The 27,782-nt window shown below is 38.1% G+C and overlaps 1 protein-coding gene across 1 annotated transcript in view; it reads right to left on the bottom strand.

Moving 5' to 3' along the window:
• Positions 1-27,782, bottom strand: part of TTLL7 (tubulin tyrosine ligase like 7) — a 72,715-nt gene that overhangs the window by 2,279 nt on the left and 42,654 nt on the right. Inside the window, exons 14-19 of the mRNA XM_070939435.1 lie at positions 20,630-20,819; positions 18,848-19,113; positions 16,470-16,598; positions 12,147-12,227; positions 7,579-7,739; positions 6,626-6,799 (exon numbers count right to left, since the gene is read on the bottom strand). Of these exons, the coding sequence (XP_070795536.1) occupies positions 6,626-6,799; positions 7,579-7,739; positions 12,147-12,227; positions 16,470-16,598; positions 18,848-19,113; positions 20,630-20,819 (1,001 nt within the window). The remainder of the gene's footprint in view (positions 1-6,625; positions 6,800-7,578; positions 7,740-12,146; positions 12,228-16,469; positions 16,599-18,847; positions 19,114-20,629; positions 20,820-27,782) is intronic.

Below are 27,782 nucleotides of genomic sequence, written 5' to 3'. Positions count from 1 at the left end.
CTTCCAGCAAATTCTACTAAGCAAATATATGTAATTTACAGAAATCAAAGATGGTTATTAATGAAGGTATTAGAAATGCCTCCTTAAAGTCTTCATGCTTCTAAATTAACAAACCAAGAGTGCTAAATATACTGCTCAAAAAAATAAAGGGAACACAAGCAGAAGACATCCGAGATCTGAATGAATGGAATAGCCTTATTAAATATTTTGTTCTTTACATACAGTAGTTTATACACTGCTCAAACAACTAAAGGGAACACAAAACTACTGTATGTAACGAACAAAGTATTTAATAAGGCTATTTCATTCATTCAGATCTCGAATGTCTTCTGCTTGTGTTCCCTTTATTTTTTTGAGCAGTGTATATTCTCCACTTTAGCACTTTTAAAATAAAAAAATCATTGGCTCAATGACAGGTTAAACTTCCATTCAGTTTAGGAGAATTAATTCCATGTAGATACTATTCTATGTATGTAGCGCAGTGGCTCAGTGATTAAGACACTGGGCTTCTCAGCTGGAAAATCAGCAGCCCAGGTTCGAGACCCGAGCACCACACAATGGGGTGAGCTCCCGTTCTCGTCTTAACTCCTGCCAATCTAGCAGTTCGAAAGCACGCAAATGTGAGTAGATAAATAGGTACCACTTCGGTGAGAAGGTAACAGCAAACCATGACATTGTGCTGGCCACATGACCGCACAATTGCCTTTTGACAGTGCTGGCTCAATGTCCTTGAAACGGAGATGAGTGCTACCCCCTATAGTTGGCAACAACCAACAGAGTAAAATCCACAGGGACACCTTACTATTCTATATATGTTCTGCCCTGCCAAAGCAGCATCTACTAAATATATGTATAGTTAGTCCTCGACTTAAGAACATTTTTAGCAACTGTCTTAGTTATGAAGATGCTGAAAATTATCCAGTCCTCACACTTACAACTGAGTTGTGCACCTGCGACTGCTGCACATCCACAGAATCATGTGATCAAGGCACTTGTCAAAGGGTATGTATTTATATGGATTGCACCATCTAGGGGTCTCATGGTGACCTTTTGCAACTTTCCTAGCTGACTTCCAACAAGCAAAGTCAATGGGGAAGCCGAAATTGCTTGACCATTGCATGATTCACTTAACAACCATATTGATTCACCTAACAAACACAGCAAAAAAGATCAAATAGTTTGGCACAATTCACTTAACAACTACCTTGTTTTAGAGCAGCAGTTTCAGGCCCAACTATGGCCTTAAGTCAAGGACTACCTGTAATGCATTACTCTACGGGTTCTGTCCAGAAGCTGCAGCTACTGATTTCTTCTAAATATACAATAATCACTTGCAAAATTAAGTTTGCCTTTGCTAATGTGTCAAATACATTGCAGTAGTCCAAATGGGAAGCCTTGCTCAGAGTTATCCATGCCTTAGTCAACTCCTGTTCGGATTACTGCAATGTACTCTACATGGGGCTTGAAGACCATCAGAATCTGCAACTGATGCAGAATGCAGCAGCATTCAGTACCTTATGGCAGCGCCCCCCAACCTTTTGGGCACCAGGGACCGGTTCTGTGTGTTAGGATATGGTATAAGTCTAACAAGTTGTCCAGGCAATATATGTGTTCTATCACTTTAAATGTATTCTGTAACTTTAAATGTAATGCTGAGTAATTGTACTGCTGAGTCACTGTAATGACTAATGACTGCTGACTAACTGCTGACTGCAATTATCATAATTGTACTGTTGAGTCATTGCACTGTTGACTTCACTTATCTTAACTGGATAATTACTAGTGTAAACTGTATATAAGAAGGAAGCCGAGCTATAGTCATTGTTGGACCTGCTCTCATCATTGCTTGACTTGCTGCTTGACTTGTTGGTTGGAACTGTTACTGTCGTGTGTGAAGACGTGGATGGATATGCTACCATCGTGATTTGTTACCAGTGTTGTATTGATGTTTATTACCAACTGCTGTTTGTCTGATAAGAAGATATCTGTAACTTCGGATTGATTTGAATGGCTAAAGACTTGGATTGACTAAAAGACTATGCAATTGTTTTTCACTACAAAGTAAAAGCTTTGTTAAACCAGTTTGTATGTATTGTATTCATTGCTCTCAGTACCGTTTCTCTGTGCACTTACTCTGCTGGTTGGTAACACAACAATATCCTTAACACCGTGGAAAGAAGTTTTTCCGCAGATAGGAGGACAGTTTCCGGCATGCCATGGCCCAGTACCAATCCACAAACCATGGGTTGGGGACCCCTACCCTATGATACACTCAAGTAACCCCACTCCTGCATGAATTGCACTGGCTTTCAGTTACAATTCAAGTGCTGGTTATTACCTTTAAAGCCCTACATGACACAGAGCCAGGTTACTTGCAGGATTACCTCTAGCTAAAGGTTTCTGCCTAGATTAGATTTGGGGCTGGGGGGTATTTCCCGATCCTCTCCCTTAAATGTTGCCATCTGATGAAACCTCAGAGGGATGTCTTCTCAGTGGCTGCCCCAATATTTTGGAACAGCCTCCCACTAGAGTTCAGAGGAATTGCTACCCTTTCAGCCCATCTGGGATGTGTGAAGACCTGGCTGGTCCCCCAAGCACCAGGCTAGAATGGGGGGAGGGGGGGATAAACTCTGGCACCTGGGAGGAAAGGTATGTTTTTAATTACAGATTGTTGTGAACTGCCTAGAGTCTTTGTATGAAATAGGCGCTCATTTAAATCCTGTAAATAAATAAAAATGGATTTCAATTGAATTGATTACGGACTAGGGGGAAAAGAAAACATGGATCCAGCCAGGAAAATTGGACGAGAACTCCTGTGAAAAGGATTTGAAGTCTACTTTATAAAATACTTTCAGTTCAGACAGGATAGGAGAATAAACTACAAAAAGATAACAAGTACACTGCAGAGAAGAAATCTATACTATTTTTATTTTTACAAAAGGCAATTCTCTGAGCATAGCAATTGCTATGATGCATTACCTATTTAAAATTTAAAAATTTAAAAATTATAGGTAGCTCTTCATTAACGACTGCCTTTTTAAATGATGGTTCAAAGTTACAACAGCGCTGATAAAGTAGCTTTATGACTGGTCCTTGAACTTATGAGTGTTGCAATGTTTCACAATTACATGACTGCCATTGACTAACTTCACAGCTTCCAACAAGCAACACCAAAAGAAAAGCCAGTGATAAGTTGCAATTTGTGGTCACAGGGTGTGGCACTTCAAGATTGTGGATGATTTGCTTAACAACTGCAGTGAAACGGATGTGGTAAGTCTGGCATGGCCATGTAAGGTTTCACTTAACATCCATATTGCTTAGCAACAGAGTTGCTGCTCCCAACTGCAGTCATTAAGTGAGGACAACTTGAAATATAAAGAGCAGCATTTTGATAAAATCTTCCTAAACTTTAAATGCTCTACAGTTAGTCACAGATGTTTCAAGAATCTTTGTTTCAAGAATCAAGATGTCAAAGCACTTTATGTAGAACCCAACTTTCTCTAACTTGGCAAGTCAGTATGATGTGAAAGCAAGTGCGGTGTGTCATGAGAATCAGAAAGGTCCAGGTTCAAGTCTACTCTCAGCCATGAAAACTCCCTGGGAGTTTTCAACCTACCTCCTTAGAATTGCTATTGTGAGGATAAAATAAAGGGAGAGTTCATGTAGCTACCCAGAACTCCTAGAGAAAAGGCAGATCTGTAAATCTAACAAATAAATAAATGGCGCCTTCCAGACCGGTTGGACTACAACCCTACCTTATAACAGCTCTCTAACCTCTCAGGCACTGATTTTTTTTCCAGCCTTGCTACTAAGGTTTTCTTAACTGAAGATGCTGGCCCTGAATTATATTGCTTCTCAGCAGTATTGTTCGTCTTTGAGATGTTTCCCCATCAAAATCTGGTTCTGATTATTTCAAATTACTCAACCTGAGGTGGTAATTTTCTTTGGAACCATGTTGTGTATGGAAAAGGAGACAGAAAAAAAAAAGAATTCAAAGGATTTGAACCTTCCCTTATCTTATTTGAAAAGCAGATTTGATTAGGGTATTAAGAAGATTCTGCACTTTCCTTGGAGGAAACAAGAAGAAGAAGGTTCCTGATGATAATTTCATATGAGCTTTGAATCGGAGAGTATACATTTTCAGTTCTTTCCAAAGGAAATGCTGATGAACAAATGTCTGGTGGTTAATTGCTGGAAAGAAATTACACACTTCAGAACTGGAAATTAAGGACTGGAGCATTTCCAAGAAACGCCAGTTACAAGGAGGAAACAAAAAGAAAGAAGTCAGAGTGGATCTTTAAAGGGAGTAGATTTACTGCAAATTTTCTGCAACATCATGGAGTTCTCAGCCATAGAGACACCTGCCAGCAATCATCACCCTCTTTCTCAAAGTTGTCAAATGGCTGAAGCTTGCTTTTTTTTTTTTCCTGACAAAGGCTATTGCATAACTATTGTGCATTAAAATTACTACATTAAAAAGATAGAACAAACATTCTGAATTTAAACTGTGTTCAATTTAAAATGCGCTTTTGAACATTAAACAGGTTTAAGGCCCACACTGGTATATTAAACTGGTATATTTCAGAGATTTCTGGAATGATTTTGGGCTCAAAAGAGTTGAATTCAGAACATTTTTGCATATGTCTATTACTTTCCATTTACATCTTGCCTTTCTCTTAGAAGTTCAAATTGGTTAACATGGCGTCTCATTTCTTTTTATCTTATCCCCTCTACTATAGGCCTGTCAAACTGAAGAGCTGAGAGAGAAAAAGGCCTGACTCAAAATTCTTAGTCAGAGGAAGACTTGAACCTGGATTATCCAATCCAATGTTGCCATTTTTTATTACACTATTACCTTTTTTTTTTAAGTTATGCAGACACTAACCTCTGGAAATGTATTTCAATTTTTGTCATATATATATATGTTCCAACATAATGGTGTAAGGCAGGCAGGATCACTAACATGTTGAATTTTGGGGATGTAGCACAGGCTTTTACCACAAATAAAATTATTTCGGAATGAAGTAAGAGAGAATCAGAGCTGTGTGGTATTTCTATGTCATGGCTATGTCGAAGGTGCACCACATCCTGATTACTATGGCCCTACGGTAAGGAAATTCTATAGGTAATTTATATTGGGTTTATATTTCTAAAACAAATAATACCTATGCTTAATTTTGCTCCTTTTTGAAAGGTCTGTTGAATTAAAATAATATTCCATCTAGCCTAGAATCATTTCTAATAATGGCACATTACATGCTTTGGAGAAAACCCTTTTAATTTCTTGTAAATGGCATGGATTATTAAGTTTATCATAACATTCTTGTAATTCTCAACTACTCAATATATAGCAGGGGTAGGTCTGGCCTATAAGTTCTCAATCATTATGAGCAATGGCCAAAAATAAATGGAAGGGTATACCACAGCTGGATTATTAAAATTTATGGCTACTACTACAATGTATAGCAATAAATTCTATTAAGTTAAATCAGAATCGCTGCAGATAAAGCCCTTGGTTGTTGTTGTTGCTCTTAAATTTGCCCAAATAATCATTTAATAGAAAAAATGACTTTGGGTTGTGAAGCTGATATTGTCTTCAGAGAATTAGACAATTATAATAAAATTTTAGTCTAAGGAACCATTTTGTAAAGTTTATTGTTCTTTTAGAAGTACAGTGTGACCTTACATCTCTTTGACTGCCCCGGACATCAATATCCATATGCTAATCAATCAACCAAGATGTCTTGAGCAAAGAACTTGTACTATACTTTCTAAAGCATTCAAAACTGTATTGGGAAGCTGATGGAAAAATTATTCTGAACACTATTACTATTTGAAGAAATCTTTGTCAAACTGTTCCAGATCACTCAGTGCAAGTAACAGCTTTTTAAAAATTAGCTCAAAATTGGGAAAAGTTCTAATAGAACTCTTCTCCTACTTATTAAAAAGATGACCCAAAAAGGATTTGTATAGATTTTCATCCATGCTACACCAATCTATTCGATTGGGATTTCATATTCATTATATTAACATGCACCAACTTGGTACCCCTCAGATATTTTACATTACAAAGTCTTGGAAAACAAAGGGGAGAAAGTGATTATGTTTCTGCACTAAAATGTCTAGGCAACAATCAGAAGCTAGAAATTGCATATATATGAATCAAGGGGTTGGGGTGGGTGTCCTTCCATTCAGTGGTGTGCAATAATGGGAGATTGCCTGGACAAATCCCTGTGATTTCCTTGGCAAGGTTTTCCGAAGTTGCCTGCCACTGCCTCCTTTCTAGGGATGACAGAAAAGTCACTGGCCCAAGTTCACCCAGCTGGCTTTGTGATTAAGGCAGGCAGAACTGAACTCACAATCTCCCAGTTTCTAGCCTGATGCCTTAACCACTACACCAAACTGGCTCTCACAAGAATCAGTTTAAACACATGTAAACTGCTGGATTGGAGTTACTAGCCTGAAATGAAACATTAAAAGTTAAATTAAACTTTTAATTTAAAGTTTGGTATCAACTGAAATTCTGCAACAAAATCCAACAGTATGGAAGCCTAATCATGCCCTTGCATCCCTAAATTGCATTTAACATCAGACCGCAAAATGTAAAATTCAGCATCATGCATACCTTGTGTCGTCCCAATCAGAATTCATTCCAGAGATGGTCCCTCTAACATCAGACGAGTATTTGTAAACCACTAGCAGGCACTGTTTACAAAGTTCAACTATTCGTTGGCAACACTGGAGTTGATCGGCAGTCACGGCTTCTGTGCTTTTACTGAATATTGTCTCCCAAGAGCTCCTGTTGGCATGGAAACAGACATGACCTCATGCTTTTCCGCCACAAATGACAATCTGAAATCTTTACGTGAGAAATTTAGCTACAGAGAAGGAAGTGAATTAATGTATGACCTTGTTAGTTTACAGTAAAGAGCTGGTACTGTTTCACTCACAGTTGGTGGGAAATAGGAAAATACAAATTAATAATTCAGCCTTTGTATTTCAAAGGCCACACTAGTCAGAGTATCTGTGGTAGAACTGTTTTTGAGGAGAACAGAGTTTTGGGATGGGAATTGTATTCTTCTTTATCCCCAGCAACTGTGCCCTTGAAATCCAGCAACATTGTCAAGATGGGCTCTGGAAGGAGCACAAAGTAATTCAGGAGACATAGGAGCTATTTCTGCTCTTGACTCCAGAGCAGCTCCTGCCAGGATGACTGTTGCCCATGGACCACCAGATGATTAGGGAACACGAGAGCTGAGCAAATGATCAAAGCAGCAAAAAGTCTGTGTATGTGTTTGTGTAAAAATTTCAGTTCAAACCACTACTTCCCAAAAGAACATGCCTACGACTTTGAGCAATTCTGTCTTGATTAAAAAGTCCTGCATCCATAATCTTACCAACACTCAGAATATAAAATATAGAAACAGAGAAATGAATATTTTTAAGAAAGTCTAAATAAGTAAACAGTATTACTAAATTAACTATGAGGAAAATAAAGTTGCAAACGAGAAAGAGCCTTGTTTTTATTCAAGAAAAACAATTTCCATGTCTGTCTTTTCTGAGTGTATATACTCTTACCCTGAATTACAGAAACAGTTCCACAGGCCTTGGCCGTGGCTCCAGAGCAGGCGATTAAACACACGGTTAAAAAGTCGGTATAAATGTAAACATTCCACATCTGAAACTCTCCAGATATGCTTCAGGACAGAGCGAATACTGACTTTCACAATGTCTAAAACCTACAAAAAAGATTACATTGACAAAATAAATAAAGAAAACTTAAGGAACAGTTTAGAGAGCAACTTGAAAATTACCTCACAGGTTCTAGGATGGACCATTTTTGTAAAAAAAAACAATATACTTTTAGCACTTCACTTATTGCATATTACATCAAATATATTAATCAAAAACATTTTATTTAATCATTTATTACATCCATACACTGTTCAAGGTGACTCTAAACAAATCTAAATTATTTATTAGGTATAAGGCAATGCCTACCGCTACAACCACAACAGAAATATAAAAGGAAATATAAAAGGAAAGGAGGAGGCAACTTCTTGAAATTTAGGTAGTTTTTATTTATTTTTTTAAAGTTTAATTTATCTTCTCTTTCATAAACCAGGACTATTTTCAGAGGTATAAAACAACTGCTATTAGGAGGCTTCCAGATTTACAAAATTTGACTCCATTTACCATGATTGTCAAGATGTAGCATTTTCTGATAAAGGTTGAATTCAAAGGAAACCTATTCTTCCCGTTTGCAACCCAAGCCAGCTAAACGCAGTATTGATTGGCTATAAATCTTTGATGTCATGAGATGACTTCCAGAACAGTGTTTCAAATTATCATGATAATGACAATGAAGAAGTTTTTGAATCAGTACATCAGTGCCTCAAACTGAGAAAAACTGCCTGACATGTAGAAAAGGGGAAACAAATTAAAGTGATCTAATTTGAGTGTTCTGTTTAATACGTTTTCGTGACACTAGTATTCCAAACATGAGCAAATGCTGAATTCGACCTGCTGAAAAAAAGACAGTCCCTGACATTTCTGTGCTTCAATATTCACCTTTGATTTCCTATAAGGCTAACACTATTCGTACATTCTATTTTTCTACCTAAAATCATATCCAAGCTAGTTAAGCTCTAAGTTAATGCTCTCAAACACAAAGCATCTACAATTCTCATTGTTTTCTAAATATCTTGCAGATGGTTTGAGGGTAAGTTCTTTCATCTGATTACACAGGAAGCCAGTAAATTATGGCAGTACAGGCATGGCCAATATGATATCTCAAATAGAAACGGATACTATTCTTGTTTAATTCGACTAGACTTATTTATAACTGTTTCTGGCTCATAGTGAGACATTACTGTTATCAATTTTTCTTTTTAAAAAAAATAGACCTGCAATTGTTCTTATGGAAGCTTTAATTTGTCTTCTATTTATGTACCGTATTTTTATGTATTTGAACAAAATAGGTAATTTTATTGCCCTCCTGGATCCAGTCACGGTTAGTCTATTTGAACTATTTCTTCTTTTTGGTGGATATGTACTGTACTTTACCACTCAGTAATGTAATATCTGAAGGGCTGATTTCTATAATTAAATGATATACGACAGGCCCATTAAAGGGCCATGTGGCCACTTAGATGCAGACCTCACTGATGGAGATATATACAGAGCCTTGGAAGAGAAATCAAAACTGGTCACATGAAACCAAGTCCTTCTCCTTTAGGACAGTAATGACCTTATTTCAATTCCTTTCAGCATTGACTAGACATCATAGACCCACGTCTTGCTGCAATTAACTTATCAATTCCAATTTTCTGTAAATGAATGTTAGAGATTCATAGACTTTATACTGGACCAATATGTTCCACCCAACATCAAATGTGGAACTGTAAATATAAGAGCATTGCAGAAACTATTTTGTGGTTTTAAGGCTAATTGGCTATGCATTAAAATAAAAGCTGGGTTTAAAGAAAATTTATTTAAGGATGCCTGAACTAGAAATTCTGCACAAAGCAATATAGACGGAAGGATGGACATACCAGGGTGCACAAATGCCTGGAAACCACAGGTAATTTTATACACAATGCAGTAAAACTGAATTTAGACTTAAGACTTACAGGGACAAAAAAACATTTTTCTATTTGCAGAGATGTTTTGTGTTGCCTATAGCGACTGCATGGTTTTGCAGACATGTTTTGTATTGTGTAAGAACTGCAAAACCTCAAATACCTCTTCCGCTAATCTATTGATAGCATGTTCCAAAAATATACTCTTCTTTGAACATGGCTATAAATCGTCAAGTCAAGATAATGTAATCATAACAATTATGATCACAAATCTAATACAATGGAAGCAGGTTCAGAAACAAGTTTCTATACCAACCCCAGTGGTGGGTTGCCCCCAGTTCGGACCAGTTCTATAGAACTGGTAGTAAAACCAGAGGGAGGCTCCGCCCACTGACACTGACATCATCAGAACACTTCTGTGCATGCGCAGAAGAGCATGCATGCATGCGAGTGAAGCAAGCACGTGCGCACGGCCCCATTGCAAACCCAAAGTAAAGGTGAGTAGAACCCACCCCTGACCAACCTCCACACATGATATGGCTACCAAAACCCCTTCTATCTTATCTGCCAACTTTTTGTACAGCGGAGTAAGTCTGGCCACAGACACAACTTTTCCATTAACTTAATCCTTAAAATGGATATATACCAAAATATTGGTTTGTACTTCTGATTTGTCATAATTGCCATATATTGTCCTTAACCGATATCTTGCAAAAATATATTTTTTATACCACCACTTTCTCTTTGATTTTCTTTCCTTTTTTTTAAGCACTTGCCCTTGCTCCTATATAAAGCATTGGTTTTTCCAATAGGGTCACAGTGTGTACTCACACATTGTCTGAGTACACAATGCAAACTGTAATGTCAGTGTCAAAGATAATCTTAAAAACAAAATTAGGTTTAAATACAGGGAAGCCTGCAGAACTGTCTCCTTGCCAAAAGAAGTTAAGAAGTTAATAGTACTTCAGATAACATTCATTCTCCCAGTATCAGGCATATTTTCTCCAAAAGAACACACTTTCTACACAGCGATCTAATACTGTATGTCATCCTGACCTAACCAATGTATCTGAAATATCACTCAAATCAGTAGAAGAAAGCTGGTGAAATATGATGATTTTTTTATGGGGTCTCCTTAACCTCCTTATGGGGTCTCCTTAAACCATCTACAGGAAAATATAAGTTGGAATGGTTTCAAGCATGGGACTAGTTTGAAGCACAATTGTAGGAACAAGTAGTTAAGGAAAAATGAAACAGCACAAATATTCCTTATTTTTTGACATGTTAATTCTGGAGACTGTAGGGATGGTGACATTCCATGCTGGTACATGTTTAGCAGGGGTGGGTTCTACTTACCTTTACTACCGGTTCGCAATTGGATCACGCACGCATGCACGCACGCTTCTGCGCATGCGCAGATCGCTTTTGATGACGTCATGGTCAGTGGGCGGAGCCTCCCGCCAGTTTTACTATCGGTTCTATATAACCGGTCCGAACCGGGGGCAACCCACCACTGATGTTTAAGTGGCAATAGCTTGAGTACTTCACTTTCCTTCTCCAAGAGAAGGAAGGAGAAGAAAGTGGAAGGAAATGATCTTCCAATGGAGAAGTATAAAGAGATGTGTGCAAAAGAACAGCTTTACATCAGTCCTTCCTCCTCCCTTCCCCCACCGTGGGGACTTTTAAAGCAGCATAAGTAATTGGATCATAGCCAAGTTCTAACTATAAAAGGAAGATGCTTGCACACCTGAATATAGATACATATATGAAGAAGACACTTCAATAAGGAAGAGGAAGTTGCAAGAGACATCATAGAGGAGAAAATGTCATTTGAAATAAGAATCAGCTACACAGGACTGACAACTGCACCAAAATATTATCTGTGCCAATTGATCAATAGTGTAATTGTGCACCAACTGTTTGGAGTGCGAAACGCATTTTGGAAGTGCATTTTGTCCTTAATGTTGTGTCTTGATATGCTTGCTTTTGAGCAACCTGATGGTGCAGTTACTTTACCTAGACCTACATTGTGATGTAAAAACTTTGGATTTAGATTAAATCAATTGTCAAGATGATGGATTTCATTATTAAATTATTTATATTGATTTGAACAAAATATGTTTTTCCTATTAGGGCTGCTCTTATTTTAATATGCAATTTATTAGCACCACAAATAATGCTCCACAGTATTACAATTACTGCTAAACACAAAGATAAACAGAAAACAGAGACATTTCTCTGGATAGCATGTTCTGCCATTTTATTATTTTGAAAGTGCAATTCTCTTGCTCTGCTTAGGTGGCAATACAGTTACTCTGGAATGTGTCACCTGCTCAGATGAAATGGAGAAACGTTAGTCAGTCAGTAGATCTGTTTGTCTGACTGACTGACTGACTGACTGACTCCCTGATACTCATTCTTAAAAATATGGAGGACTCCTGAATTTAAAGGTACAGTATTAGCAGGACTTAACACAGCAAATGACTAATATGACTAATGACTAAATGACTAATAATAATAATAGTTCACATGGCTAATCTATAGTGAAAAGAAGTTGCTTCTTACCTTTCGCTGTTTTACAGAGTCTAATTTTATTAACCAATACGATGCCACTTTTGATTTATGGTATTTCCAGTTATCCATTATCTATATTAAAGAGAAAAGAATTAAAGTTAGAAAGAAGAAAGAGGTAGTTTCTAATTAATTAACTATGCATATTATTCATTCTTTCACTCATTCATTTCTTCTACTGTCACATGTCAAATGCAACTGAATTTGCTTCTCGCCTAGTCTGCTCTTGTGAGAACAAACATTGCCCATTATGCCAGACTAAAAACATTGTAATCATTACTGCACAAATATGAGGACTGCCTGCAAATTAAAACATAAACACAATCTTAGTCCCAGAAAATCTCTTTTATTCATACAGCTGTGAATTATTGTCATTCACAGTCAGAAAGGCTTCACAAACAGTCTTTCAGGTGAATGTTTATAAACACCCACCTCATCTCCCTTGGAATGCTGCCAGAGAACTAATTGCCAAATATAGGGCAAGGCCAAATTTAGCACAGAGTCAAATAGAACTTTCCAAAGCTTGGACCAACCAGATGAACTAATTGCTTCCTGCAAACGCTCACGTCCCATTCGCTCCTCTTTTATGTCTTATGGGAGGGGCCAATCATCTCCAAGACTTACTGCCAAGTCGACCCTGTTTTCTTAATTGCTCTTGTCTTCTGGCACCACTGTGCATGCACACACTGGGAACAGGGACCCACTGTTCTTCTGTCTCGCTGATCTCAGACTCCGGAGGCTCAGGAGGCAACAAATAACTACCAGATGGCCATGGCCCCCTCTCTGCCTCCGACTCAGAGCCCTCATCCGAGCCTTCCTCAGACTCCAGGACTAACCCATGTTTCTTCCCCAACCTACTCACTGTCCAAATCTGCTGCCAGCACTGCCACAACACATACATCTCAGAAAGGTGGTGTTTGCAGCTGGAGGTATCTAATGTGATCAAGGTATCTCACCTGCCAGATAAGTATATCTAATGTAAAAACATTACCTTCCTGGATCAGGTCAAGGGCTCACTTAGCTCTGTTCACACAGTGGCCAATCATATGCATTCAAGAAACTCACAAACATGGATGGGGGGGGTAAGGAAGGGAGGGGGGGTTGGGGAAATACTTGTAAAAAAAAATTGTTTTTTTTCTTTCTGTAAACTCTTTAAAAAAAAAAACTCACAAACATATTCAGGAAAGCAATATTCTTCTTTTACTATTGCCCTTTAATAGATGACATTTAAGATGTGCTATCTGTGATTCAGGCTATAGCCACCAATATTAATAGCTGGATTCTCCATGAAGGTGCCTAGTATCCTTTAAATACCATTTAAACTAAAGACTACTTCTATATTTGATAGCCATTTTGCCTAGATTATGTAAAAATAAAAAAAATCATTTCTCTTTTATTAGGCTTGAATGCCTCCACATTTAATTTTAAAAATGATTCCAAGTTCTAACACTGAAAAAAGGGGAAAACCTCCTTCTACTTATGCATATTTTCCTTCCATGAATTTGTATAGTTAAACTGTATCTCCCCTCTCAGCAGATCTCATCTCATAATAATTTTGATTAGAAATTTTTAAATTTTGTTTTCATTCTACTGTGTCATCCCTGAGGGTTGGTCATAAAACTATATCTTGCATTCCAAATTGTTTTAAGAGTGTTGCTGGATTAAAAAAAAAATACAGTAATTCTTTTTCTAATGATTTGAGGCATGGAATTTCCTTTTTATAGAATGCTTGCATGCTATGTTGATACTTCATTAATAGAACATTTATTAATATCATTAATATGTAACAATAATGTAGGGGTAAAGTTTCAAATATTTTACCCCAATATTTTGCATTTACATTATTTACTCTACATCATTTGTCATTTTGAGACTTATGCACCCGATTCTTTGGAGCTCTTTGCAATCCCATTTTGAATTTGCTACCATGAACAGTTTAAATATCATCAAAAAACCTGGTTATCTCATGGCTCATTTTTAAATAGACTGAAATGCCCACTCCTCTTCTAAACATTGCTCTAAACTGCATATTTCTATTTAGGAATTAGCAATTCAAAAAAAATCCCATTGCTTCTGAATCTGCTAATGCTCAAATGGAAATTTCTTAAGTGTTCTTTGTATTTGTTTTGTTTTACAGCTGACGTTTTTGTAAACAGGTATAGGAATGCAAGATTTTGGAAACATAGCATGATGTTAAAGCATTTATTTGCAACATAAACATTATTTTAAAATACTGTGCTATAGGTAATTCTGCTGAGTACTCTTCCAGTTGTGCCACTAGATGGCACAAATATGTTATTTTAAAAGGAATATGCTGAAAGACTAGCAATATTGATGATAATTTACATGTGAAAATAAAGAAGTTTCATATTCTCCTCCCTCCACCAAGGATGGAAACTTCCAACAATTTAAATTGTTTAAATAAAGGGCCTGGTGGCTCAGCAGATTAAAAGCATTGTGATTAACACCAGCTGTCTGCAATTACTGTAAGTTCGAATCTCACCAGGCTCAAAGTTGACTCAGCTTTCCATCCTTTCTAAGGTAGGTAAAATGAGGACCCAGTTTGTGGGAGCAATAAGCTGACTTTGTATAAATATACAAAAGTATGAAGGCTATTGCTTAACGCATTGTAAGCTGCCCTGAGTCTCCGGAGAAGGGCGGCATATAAATCAATTTTTTTTAAAAAAAAAATTATATTCCGATGCCTTTTTCCCCACCCACACCAAAAAAAGAAAAAAGCAATGAGGATCTAATCTTTCCAAAAGTTGCTATTAATTGAAAAGCAGTCCGGTGTAGTAGCTATGGAACATACATAAAGGATTCTGTGTCATCTTAAAGAGTAATCAGTTGATTGTGGCATAAGTTTTTGATCTGCAAATCTGCTATAACAAAGACATGCAATAATTGAGAAGATAGATAGTTGTAGTCCATTATTTTCTGAATGGTACCTGACTAGTTTATACTGAAGCTTCCCCAACATGTAAGCTGTGTAACCCTAACCCTAACCCAATATGTAAGCTGTTAGTTTGCAAAAATTATATAGCTCAGGCAAACAAGCCAGGTTACATACTATATATTGACAATAATTTGCCCAAGAGAAAATAATTGTTTCCATTGCCAGATCCCAAATATTTCATTAAATTTAGAAAAACTCAAGTCAGGTAGAAAAGTCATCCGTATTTCATCTACACCAGGCATGTCCAACCCACCGGCCCTGGACAGCTAGTAATGCAGTCCCACAAGATGATAAAACTTTAAATATTACAGGATTTATATATCATTAACGATATTATATATTTTATATGTGGCCTAAAACAATTCTTCTGCATTTAATGAGGCACATGCATGGACACCCATGATCTACACTGTTTACAGATAGTCCTCAATTTACAACACTTCATTTAGTGACCGTTCAAAGTTACAGCAGCATTGAAAAAAAGTGACTTATGACCCATTTTTCACGCCTACGACCGTTGCAGCATCCCCATGGTCAGGTGATGAAAATTCAGATGCCTGGCAATTGACTGACAGTTATGACAGTTGTAGTGTCCTGGTATCCTGTGATCACCTTTTGTGACCTTCTGACCAGCAAAATCAATGGGGAGGCCAGATTTACTTAACTATCGTGTTACTAACTTAATAACTGCGGCAACTGTGGCAAGAAAGGTTGTAAAATGGAGAAAAACTCACTTAACAAATGTCTCACTTAGCAACGGAAATTTTGGGGCTCAATTATGGTCGTAAGTCGAGAACTGTCTGTACTTGTGCTGGACTGATTTCAGAAAAACAAGCCTCCCATTTGGTTTTAGCCAAGAGAGCTAAGAAAAAGTATGCAACTTGGTGCTGAAAACAAGATTCAAGAGGCTTTTTCTGTCCCTAAACTGCTTCCATTCCAGTTCTTCATGGCAAGAACTACTGTTTATCTTGATAAGCGAGTGCCAGAGACTTTTCTTTTTTTATTCCTACACTTCCCCCCTCCCCCCCCAAACACACACATACTTTGTAGTGTGTCAGGTTTTTAGACGGTATATGCCTGCAGGCAGAATGTACCTTGTTTACTGATTACATATAAATCATTTTGGCAGTTGAATGGGATAAAAATGCTGTTATCAAATCAATCAACACCTCTGATTTCTCCGAGGAAGTTTTCTGTGAGAATATTTTGTCTATCACTTTCCCATCCTGTTTATCGCTCAGTTATCACTGCAAAAACATGGTGTAGCAGCTACTACTGCTAAGCAGGTTTCGGCAACGGCCCCCCATCTCATCTTGCAACTAAAGTTTGCCTTAGTGACAATGTTCTTCTGCGCTACTTACATCTTCAATGATTAGATCTGCTTCTTCGTTTGTTTTCCCTGGGTATCGTATCTTCATGTCATTGAAAATGGCTAAAGTTTCCTTTGTCAATAATTCTTCCTGCTCCATTGTTCCCGGCTGCATTTCACCCTGCCAAGTCAGGACAAAAGGTATGAGATAGCTGAAAAATTCTGTTTCAGTGCCAGTGACTGCAAAACCATTCAGTGTTTGTCAGTTCTTTCCATATGAAATCGAATTAACAGGTAGCTCTTTAATATATCTAGACAATACCTTCCTTGACAATAACATTATTCCTACAATGGAGATAAATACAACACAAGACTTTAATTTATGACCTCGTGGAGGTATTGCAGCCATGGAAGCCAGTTTGACCTAGTGCTGCTTATCCATAGAGGCAGTCCATATATTCTTATGGAGCTTTATTTTACAAATGTAGATTGATTAATTAATAAGGAAGGCTACAGTACCCTTATACAGTCAAGAAGAAAATTTAATAAGCTAAGAAGCCATATTTATCCTGTTTTTATGGTACTTTCAAAATAGCCTCCTGGGCTGGTATAAGTAGTCCTCGACTTACAACCATTCATTTAGTGACTTTTCAAAGTTACAACAGCATGGAAAACGTGATTTATGAACAGTTTTTTAATTTATTATTTATTTATTTATTTATTATTCCAATTTATATACCGCCCTTCTCCCAAAGGACTCAGGGCGGTGTACAGCCAAAAGTAAAAGCATACAAATATAAAATTTAAAAACGATTTAAAAGCATATTAAATAATTTGGCCCAGCTATTCAAATAAAATATCCGTTTTAAAATTTTAAAAAATTAAAAAAGTTAAAAAAATTAGGCCAGCCCGGCTTGTTGGAATAAAAACGTTTTGAGGGCACGGCGAAAGGGTTTTGTTTTTGTTTTTTTAAGTAAATGGATAGCTTCTTTTCCTTGCAAACTCCTCCTCTGTGCAAATTTTCTCTATTGTGTTTAGGAACCCTCTAGAGCATGATCTGAAAGGCAGAAAGAGGGTAAGAGAAGAAAATGAAGACCCACTATATCAACATGACTCCTGCATGGCATAAGGCCCTATGAATTGTGGAATAAAGTGCTATTTAAACATATGGTGTACCTTTATGTACAGAAATAGGTTGAAAATGTTAATGAACCAAACATAATCATAGGAACTCTGTGGGAAAGTTTCTAGGAATCCATGCTATTAGAGTAACAGAATATCAGAGTTGGAAGGGACCCTGAAGGTCTTCTAGCCCAACCCTCTGCTCACTGAGAAGACCCTATACCCGTGATGGCGAACCTATGGCACATGGAGCCATATCTGCGGGCACGCGAGCCATTGCCCTAGCTTAGCTCCAGTGCGCATGTGCGTATCAGCCAGCTGATTTTTGGCTGCCCCTCCCCTCCCAGGAATCTCCACGCAGACTGTTTTGGATGCCAGGTAAGTACAGGGCTCGCGTGGAGGCTCTGGGAGGGCATTTTCAGCCTCTAGAGGGCCTCCGGGGGGTTGGTAAGGCAGTTTTCACCCTCCTCAGGCTCCAAGAAAGCTTCTGGAGCCGGGGGAGGGCAAAAAACAGGCCTACCAGGCCCACCAGAAGTCAGGAAACGGGCTGTTTCTGGCCTCCGGAGGCTTCAGGGAGGCTTGCTAGGCCCAAAATGGGGTGTGGGGGGGGTCATGCATGCATGTGCGGGGGGGTCTCATGTGCATGCACAGGGTGGCGTGGCGCGAATGGCATTGGATTTTGGGTGTGGGCACGCATGCGCATGACCTCCCAGTGCTCCCTCCCAATTTTGGCATGTGATGGCAAAAAGGTTGCCATCCCACTGCCCTATACCATTCGGGACAAATAGCTGTCCAATCTCTTCTTAAAAACTTTCAGGGATGGAACATGAATTATTACCATGAACATCAATAATTCTTTTTAAAATATAGATATGTAAAAGAAAAACTGAAGAAAAACTAAACCAAATAATCCTTTCTCATCTGATAAAATAAAGACACCAATTCCCACCCCCAGGAGTTTCTGCAAAAAACTTCCCTCTAGGTTTTATTTTTTCCTAATGATTCCGAATCTTCTGATTATCCAAATGTGCAGTTCCTGTAAAACTTTTTCATTTTCCAATCTGAAGCAAAAAATTTCATTTAGAACAAGGTTGTTGTGTAGAATAAAATGCCTAAGCCACCTTTATTTCCTCTGGCCACAAGTGCAACTGGTTAATTTTTTGTAAAAACAAAAAAAATTTTAAAAAAATGGTTTGGATAGCAAAATGGATGGTAAAATATTAATCTCGTTGCTCTTCATCTCCCCCAACTCCTGAACACTTCATTAAATATTTGTTATTACAAAACAGGCATGCTTTGCTAACTTACCCCAGATACAGAACCTTGGTTGGCAGTGTGAGACACTTTGATAGTAGATGAACCTCTGTTTAAAGAGTGTGACCTGCTCGCGAGTGATGACCGAGAGAGATGCATTACTGGTTTGGCTGTGAAAGGGCGTTTGTCAGCTTGCATTTGCATAGCCAAAGCTGAAATGGATCGAGGGCAGCTTACAGAACGCCGGATAGGACTAGTCGAGGAGGCGGCAGATACATAAGATGGGACTTTTTTCAGTGGCTGCTTCCAGTGCATTCTGCCTGGAAATGAATACAAAATATTCAAGTCCTCTCTCAAATCACAATTATAGACTAAAAAAAACAACAACCTCCAAACTTGCATGCATCTGCTCAGAATATATTCTGAATTTTGTATGGATTTTTTTGACTTTTCAATCCAATGTTACAAGTGGCCTCTAAATACCTTTCCTCATATATTCTGTCTCTTATTTTCCACTACTCTGGACCATGCACGTATGCAAAACTGATAGGGCAGGAGTGTCAAACTCGATTTCAGTAAGGGCCGCATCAGGGTTGTGTTTGACTTCAGGGGGCCAGGGTGGGCATGGCCAGGGTGGGCGTGGCCAGCTCGACATCACTCGTATCGGTGGTGCCTGGGGTGGCCCGAGCACTTTGCCATTTTCGGCCGCGACAGCCTCCTGCAACCCTCTGCCAGCAAAAATGGAGTTCATGAGGGCCTCAGACGGCTCTCACGTGGCTCTCACGAGCTCCGTTTTCGCTGGCAGAGGCACTGTGGGCCGGTCTTTTGCTGTTAAATAGGCTTAAAATATACTATAAACACACACACACACACACACTCTCACACACATTAAATTCAAGAAAGAGAATTAAATTCAAGAAAGATAAATCCTGTCCTTTGTATCAGGGGTAGGATTCAAAACCCGTCGCTACCAGTTTGCTCGTAGACGTACATGTATGTGCGCAAGCAATGCTTCTGCACATGCGCAGAAGCGTCCAGGCGGTGGGCAGAATCTCCCGCTGCCGCCGCTACTGGTTTGCCTGATCTGGGACGAACCAGTAGTAACCCACCACTGCTTTGTATCACCACCCTGCACATACTGCCTCTCCCACACACACACACACACACACACACACACACAGGTGTTAACACTTTAGATAGCTATCAAAAGAGACCTAATAACAAAACCACCCATAATCTCTTTCAAAATCTTCCCTCAGTTAATTGTGCATGTTATGGTATAATTCAACATCTCCTGAATTATAATCAGTGGAGCTTTCTGTTATGCCATGTATAATACAGACTTCAATGCCGTGAGAGCTTCATTTGGATTCTCTTTTCCTGCGTTTCACTCATTATCAAATATTATTACTCCACCAAATTTTTTAGTCCAATTGCCTGCCTTATTTGTTCAGTTCAGACTAAGGATGCTGAATTAACTCACAACAATCCCAGCCAATATAGCCAAATGGGATGGATTGTAGTTATGGTCTCCTTGCTGTTAAATTATGAGGACTGAGAAAAACAATCGACAGGAATGTGGGGAACGAGTGGGGTTTTTTAAAAAAAAAATTGGAATGTGCTTTAATTCTTATTATACCAAAAATTTTCCGCCTCCCCATAACAACAGAGCATGTATTAATTAATTTCTGAAGTATTTCAAGATATCACATATGTTTGCACATTTAGAAAACATTCTCAATCAAGTGGTCTTATAAACTTAAATGACCAGCAAATCTCCTTTTTAAAAAAAGGATATTAATATAAAAATTAATCAATTCCATTCATATAACTTACTGGATCGCTCTATTAATTTTCTATCTTCGAGATCAAATGTGACATTTTTTTCTTTCTTCCCATTTTCATCTTCTTTCTCAGCTTCCTCTTCCCATTCAGAGATGTCACTGCTGCTTTCATGACTACTGCCACTGCTGTCATTCTTGTTCTTTTTCATGAATTGTGCACTTTCTGGCATCGAATACAGAGGCTGCAAGAGAAAAGAGGAAAAACGTATTAAGCCTCAGCCTTCATTTTTATCAATTCAACCTGATTCAGAATGTGCAAGAAATTTTAAGATGCAAAATATAAGAGCTTAGATCAGTTCCGCTGACTGCAATAAGGTTTGCCTACTAGAGTACTACTAGAGGGGACGCGGAGGCTCAGTGACTTAGAGGCTGAGCCTATTGATTGAAAGGTCGGCAGTTCAGCCATTCGAATCCCTAGTGCCGCATAACAGGGTGAGCTCCCGTTACTTGTCTCAACTTCTGCCAACCTAGCAGTTCGGAAGCACATGAAAAATGCAAGTACAAAAATAGGGACCACCTTTGGTGGGAAGGTAACAGCGTTCCGTGCACCTTTGGCATTTAGTCATGCCGGCCACATGACCACGGAGACGTCTTTGGACAGCGCTGGCTCTTCGGCTTTGAAACGGAGATGAGCACCGTCCCCTAGAGTTAGGAATGACTAGCACATATGTGCGACAGGAACCTTTACCTTCACCTTACTAGAGTCAAATCTTTATATATATCATATATAAGTATTATCATGTGTCAATCTGAGCTTAACTTTTACAACATTCCAGAACACAATACATTGGTAAGTAAAAGACAGTTACAATTTTTTACATCCACAGCTTGGAAGCTCAAAGACATATTGAACCAACTCCTAGAACAGAAGTGAATTCTGAGACTTGAAATTGAACATATCTGAAGGAACGCTACTTTGGAGAAGCCTGATCATAAAATAGCACCATTAAACCTATTTTAAAGACCTTTAAATTCCCAAGATCTGTGTGTAAGATGACCAGATGCAAAACAGAAAAAGGATCCTAGGCCTTTAAGAATCCAGGAGAAGAAGGGATTTCAGGAAATGAAAGCTATGCTCTCTGAAATTCTCTGTGGTATACAACTCTCAAGAAAGTGCTTGAAATTTATCTGAAGGAAAACAGCACAGTGCAATATTCTTATTTTAAAAACCTATCCATATTGGGCATTTTGGAAACAACTAATTAAAGTAGCACAAATGTATATATATTTGTATATATAAATGATACAGGGTGTTTTCTCAAACACAGGGAGGCCTACTTTCAATATTTTTATGCTACCATATTGGAGCTTTTCAACAGATACTCAGTGAAAAAGCTAATATTTTAATTTAAAACTATACAGGGCTTCTGAAATTTCAGAATTTCCCAACATTCAAAGTGAAGCTTTTGACAGACTTCTTATCAGAGATCACCCACAACATAATTGTCACTACAAAAATTCCTTCCTACTTTCAAATATATTATCAGTACATCAGTAACGTAAGGAGATATCAGATCACTCTGGAAGCTGGAATCTCATGATTCATTGCTATGTTAGATGATATCAACGTTAACAGAAAATAAATACCATCATGAAATAATTTCCTTGACACAGGTCATTCAGCAAAAAAATAGCTATAAATTAGTGTCAAAGAAGAGGAGTCATTAAAATATATCAAACTATTTTATACCTAGACAAAGCTATCAGTACTGTCTACTTTGACTAACGCCGGCAGAGAAATATAAAGAAAATCTTTATTATAATCAGTGGATTTACTTAATAATGGAAAAAAACACAAATTTAAGGTGGGGGTTTCAACATATAAAAAATGTATTCTCTCATGAAATAAAAAAGAAATTCACTTTATTGGATCTTCTATCAATGCATATATTGGTGGAATTAGCATGGCCAAAAAGTTAAAATCCCAGGCATATTCATATTAGATCAGCTTTCTCATCTTTGCTTATATTAAAAAAGCTAACTATATATTTAAGCAACATGCAATTTTATCCAGAAATGAAGCAATTATATGACTCCCCCCCAATAAAGAAATTAATTGGAGGGAAGCTATATAAGATTTGGGATTTTATACATACATACATACATACATACAATACATTCCTAATATAGAATGTCACAATTGCTTGCCTTTGATTTGGCAATTACTTCAATCCCAGTTGGTTGTTCCAAAGGTGCTTTTTCAGGAGGAAACTAGATTTTCTTGTTTTTTCTTTCAAGACTTTTAGCTTCTCACCCAAGAAGCTTTTAGCTTTGAGTGGATGGTGGGGAATGAAAGGATTATATTCCTTGCAGACAGCTGGTCATTTGCATTCTTTTAGAGAGTCATTGAGGCCACTTGGAGGTTTATCTGTGTCCTCAGGGTCACCTGAGTAGTGCAAATAGGTGTGAAGCCTTCTTGGCTACAGGCTGTTTTCTGCCCTACAAAAAGGCTCCGCACCCATTTGCATTATTCAGGTGACTCTGAGGCACAGATAAACCTCCAAGTGGCCTCAATGAGTGAAAAAGCAACTTTGGGACAACCATGAGCTGGATGACTGAGAATCTCCATAGACTTTTAGAATCCCAGTTGATTGCTCCAACTTTTTCCACCATACAGTATTTATCTACAGAGATAAGCATGTATGAATAGGCCCAGAGCTTACAATGACTGCTTACCCCATCAAGTATCGCAGTGATGTATTATTTTTAAATGCATTGAAGCATTTAGAGACTTAAGCTACATATGAACACTAAAAACAGCAGAAAAAATAGAATGAGAAGTTTTGCTAATAATAATTTATTAAATTAATATGCTACTCCACTCCTAGCGACTGTGGGTGGTTTACAAATTGTGAGACATTGAAAACAAAGAAAAAATACAGTGAACACAAAACAGAACAAATAGTCATAATCAAGGACCCCATATGTTCAAGTATACTCCTGTTTTAAAACTTTGGCAAATAATGGTGAAAGAAAAAAAATTCACAACAACTATTTCAAATGGAAATTATACATTTCCCAAACCTGCCACAAAGCTTTATTATTATTATTTTACTCTTGATTCATGCTCATTAGTGTAATGATCCAACACAAGCTACTACAATACAGATTTGGAACTAATTAGAAAACAAACAAAAAACAATATTTCATAGTTGGGGGATAAATCTGTATGCAACAGAAACAGAATTTGCTCAGGAAATCTCACTGTAATCTCAGGGAAGGGGAGGGGGAAGGGGGAAGGGGAAAGGAAAGGAAAAGAAAGGAAAGGAAAGGAAAGGAAAGGAAAGGAAAGGAAAGGAAAGGAAAGGAAAGGAAAGGAAAGGACAAAAGTCAGAAAAACAGCCACACCAATAAACAAGGTCACTTCTTTCATACAGGGGACAGCGGATGGTATCATTTGTTGCAATCTGCCTCCAATACCATCCTCAGCTGAGACTGAGACTTAATCTTTTTACCAGCTGAGGGCTAGGAATTATCAGAACAGAGGCAAATAAAAACGTAAATGAAAAGTAAGTCACTTGACACAAAGAAGTAGCTAATTCATCTTCCAACGCTGTGCCACACGTACAGAAGAGGATTAGGATATACCCTGCAGTCCTTTGTATTCCACAGGGCTGTCATTAAACTGGCATCTCAAAGGGCTATAAGGCAATTCATCGTTAAAGGTATCTAAATGCCCCATTTTTCAGTGGGACTAAATTTACTGAAAGGATTGCTGTGAATCAATAGTTACTGTCATCTAATGGGCTAAGCAAGCAGTGACTGTGAATTTCTACGTATCTTCTCATAGGAGAAGGAAGTGGGGAGACAGATGAAGACTATCAGATGTCCTCTAGAGATTTTGGACTGCAGCCCTCATTATCCCTTGACCTTAGTGAAACTGGTAGACCAATGAGATAACGAGTCACCTCTTTGCTAGTTTCCGTCTCCCATACAAGGGGCCTTCAAACTCATCTTACTCTCCACCATAGTTAGTCTGTCCAAACTACCCAAGTCAAAATTAGAGATATTTGAGGGATCTGATATTGTATTTATTTTTTTTCCTGATGTCAGCAAACTTATATTTCTTGATAGTTATTAAAGAACACTGGGTCTAGAATTGGGTTTGTTTGGTCATGGTCACTTGAATTTAGATCAGGGATATCAAATTTGCATCATCAAGACGGAGTCATGTTACATATCGTGACTTTTTCCCACTTTGCTAAATCGGGCATGGATGTGGCCAGCATGTGACGCATCCGGCCCATGGGCCACGAGTTTGACATCCCTGATCTAGATGATATACAGCATTTGGTTTAAACCTATGTACAAACTCAAGCTATAAGACAACATAGCAAAATGCTAATTGGATATTTTTTCGGTGAGGTGTGGTCATTGTTGTTACATAAACAAAATTCCACATGGCAGTCATGGAAACGGAAGGTTTAGCAACCGTTTTCATAAAGTACGGTTTGTTATTATGAGACTGGAACTGTGTGGTTAATGGCAGTTTTTCCTAGCTCTGGTCTTCAACTCTCATCATTCCATGGATCAGATGACTAAATTTAGGTCATGATATTGTGATAGATGAGAGGAGGAGGGGGATGTAACTCAACACACAAAAGATCCAATTTTTTCACGTTTGAAGTGACATAGTCCCCTCTTTCTTTCACCTGACACAGAAGCAACCAAGTCAGAATTATACAAAACTGCCTTAAGAAATCTTCCAGAGGATGAAAGAGGTAATATGCATGAGGAATGCATATGCCATTTTGTGAATGAATATCCAATACTGTAACTACAAGAAGCGTGGTATTAGCAAGCATAAAAATATTAAACCAATGTGAATGACTATGAAAAATTTCCAGTTATAAAGTATAGTATGCCCTCTAGAGGACACAAACTACAGTACTAGTTTCGGAGGGAGGGAGGGAGGGAGGGAGGGAGGGAGGGAGGGAGGAAGGAAGGAAGGAAGGAAGGAAGGAAGGAAGGAAGGAAGGAAGGAAGGAAGGAAGGAAGATTTTGTTTGCAGTCAGTGCAGTTTTGGCATGTCTTTTATTACATTAAAAAGAAATTAGTATTTTATTATTTATTGTCCAAGTATAATGCAATCTCGGACAACAGTTCTGACATAAACCTTCTTGCCTGCCTATGTCTACAATCCTGTTGCATTCTCGTTTTATAGTCCCCAACTTCAGCTTCACTGTATTACAATATAAACAGTGTTAATATAATTGCACTGTAGTACTGACACAATAGTCATTTCCTTTTGATGAAGATGGAATTCTAAGCTTTGTGGAAGGATGGAGCCATGATAAATTCTAGTCTGCTATGCAAAGCTGGTTCTTAATCTGAAGATCCTCCTAGAGCAGGGGTCTCCAACCTTGGCAACTTTAAGCCTGGCGGAGCTTCGCTGGCTGGGGAATTTTGGGAGTTGAAGTCCGCCAGGCTTAAAGTTGCCAAGGTTGGAGACCCCTGTCCTAGAGCCAAACTCCAGTTGGAAGAGCAATGGTGGCTGTGTCTGGGACAGCTTTGTGTACTTGTCATGGCCTTTTCTTGTTTTCTTTTCTGTTGTCTCTGAGGAGTGCTCCTGGCATCTTTGTATATTATTTTCCTTTCAAACCATCTATTTCCATGCTACCTAACTGATTGATCAGATTTTGAGTAGATGGGACACCTAACTTGGTTAACCAAAACTTCTCTGCTCCGTTTGTGTCTTCTAGTTTCAAGTTCTGGAGAATTCTTTGCTGTTAGGTTTAAGAGGTCCTTCTTTGCCGATTCTTTCTTTCTTGCTGAGGAAAGAAATATGCCTCCAGACTGCATGGCATAGGGATATGCAAAATACCCATTCTTCTTTCTGGCTGTTCCACTGAATAAGTAGTTTGATAAGAGGATTTTCAGCTTGGCCTTTAGCACACAGCATGTGCAATCGTGATACTTGACCATGTGTGAGTCCTTGATGAGTGAATTATGTATAATGGAGATCATGCCTCCTGTATCTTTCTAAGCCATTAGTGGATGCCTAACTATTATCACTTTTACTCAACTCATGGGTATAAATGAAATCCCCACAGAGAATTTAAGGAGACTTATTCTGAGAGGTTTCTTTAGCTTGTAGGTCCAAGGTTCAGTTTGGTTTTCTTGAACCTTCACTAAGGAACAATCCCTTTTGAGGTGACCTGAATTTAAAACACTTGAAAGCTAGCCTATTAGGAAACTTACCTCCTGGTTGTAGGTTGAGTGATGCCGGATATTATAAAGTTGTTTTTGATATGATGTAGCTGGACTTGAACATGCTATCGACCCTGGGTTAATTTAATTAGCCGAGATTCTTCTCATTTTAGAAACATCTTGAGATAGTCACATTGAATGATATTTTTGGCTCCCAGAGGACTTGACTAATCCAGCTTCTGGACCATCTTTCCTACTGCTTCTAGGGCCTTGAGTCCCATTAGGAGACAAGATCATAGAGGTGGTCAGTCCTTGGGCCAAGAATTATACAAATTGTGCTAATTCTGTGACATTGAATCATGTTGGCTTCCACATGATCTTGCCAACTATTGTACATTCTTTTAAAGTTGTGGGGGAAGGTTGAGTAAGACGAAGATGCCTTTACCAAGTGTGTCCTAACCAGGAATTTGCTGCAGTCCTGAATATTGTATAGTTATCCATGTCATTCCAAGTCATTTCATAGACCACTAAAAATAGAGAAATAGTTCTCTAAAAAAACTGAATATACCAAATTTTCCTAATTTTGTAGATAAGACAAATCATTTAAAAATTGTTCAGGAAGCAGTTTGGATTTTCCCCTCCTTTTCTGAAAATGTCTACTTTCCTACAAAAATATTAGATTCAGAGAACCCTGCTCTTCACCTCTTCTTTTCTACTTATTAGGGACATTCCTTTTCTTCTTTCTATAGTTTCAATGTTTCTTTTTTTCCAGCTCCATTTTTTTTAAGTTCTTCTCTACATTCATTTTGTTATGATTCTCCTCCTTCTTTATTTTAGTTCTATGATTTCTAATTCTACCTGGGCTTGGAATTCTAATTTGCTAAACTTCAGTGAGTTGATAGATCCCGTAAGAGACTTCTGGCACCACAATCTTGGAATCTCACTCGCTATCCCTTAAAATGTTGACTGCTGCTTGGATAAGCAAATATGTTTTC

Source organism: Pituophis catenifer, unplaced genomic scaffold, assembly GCF_029215685.1.
Source record: "Pituophis catenifer annectens isolate HBS135680 unplaced genomic scaffold, rPitCat1.0.hap2 SCAF_3, whole genome shotgun sequence".
Taxonomy (NCBI): domain Eukaryota; kingdom Metazoa; phylum Chordata; class Lepidosauria; order Squamata; family Colubridae; genus Pituophis; species Pituophis catenifer.
Note: the sequence above shows the minus strand (reverse complement) of the source record. Positions and strands in the feature narration are given on the sequence as shown.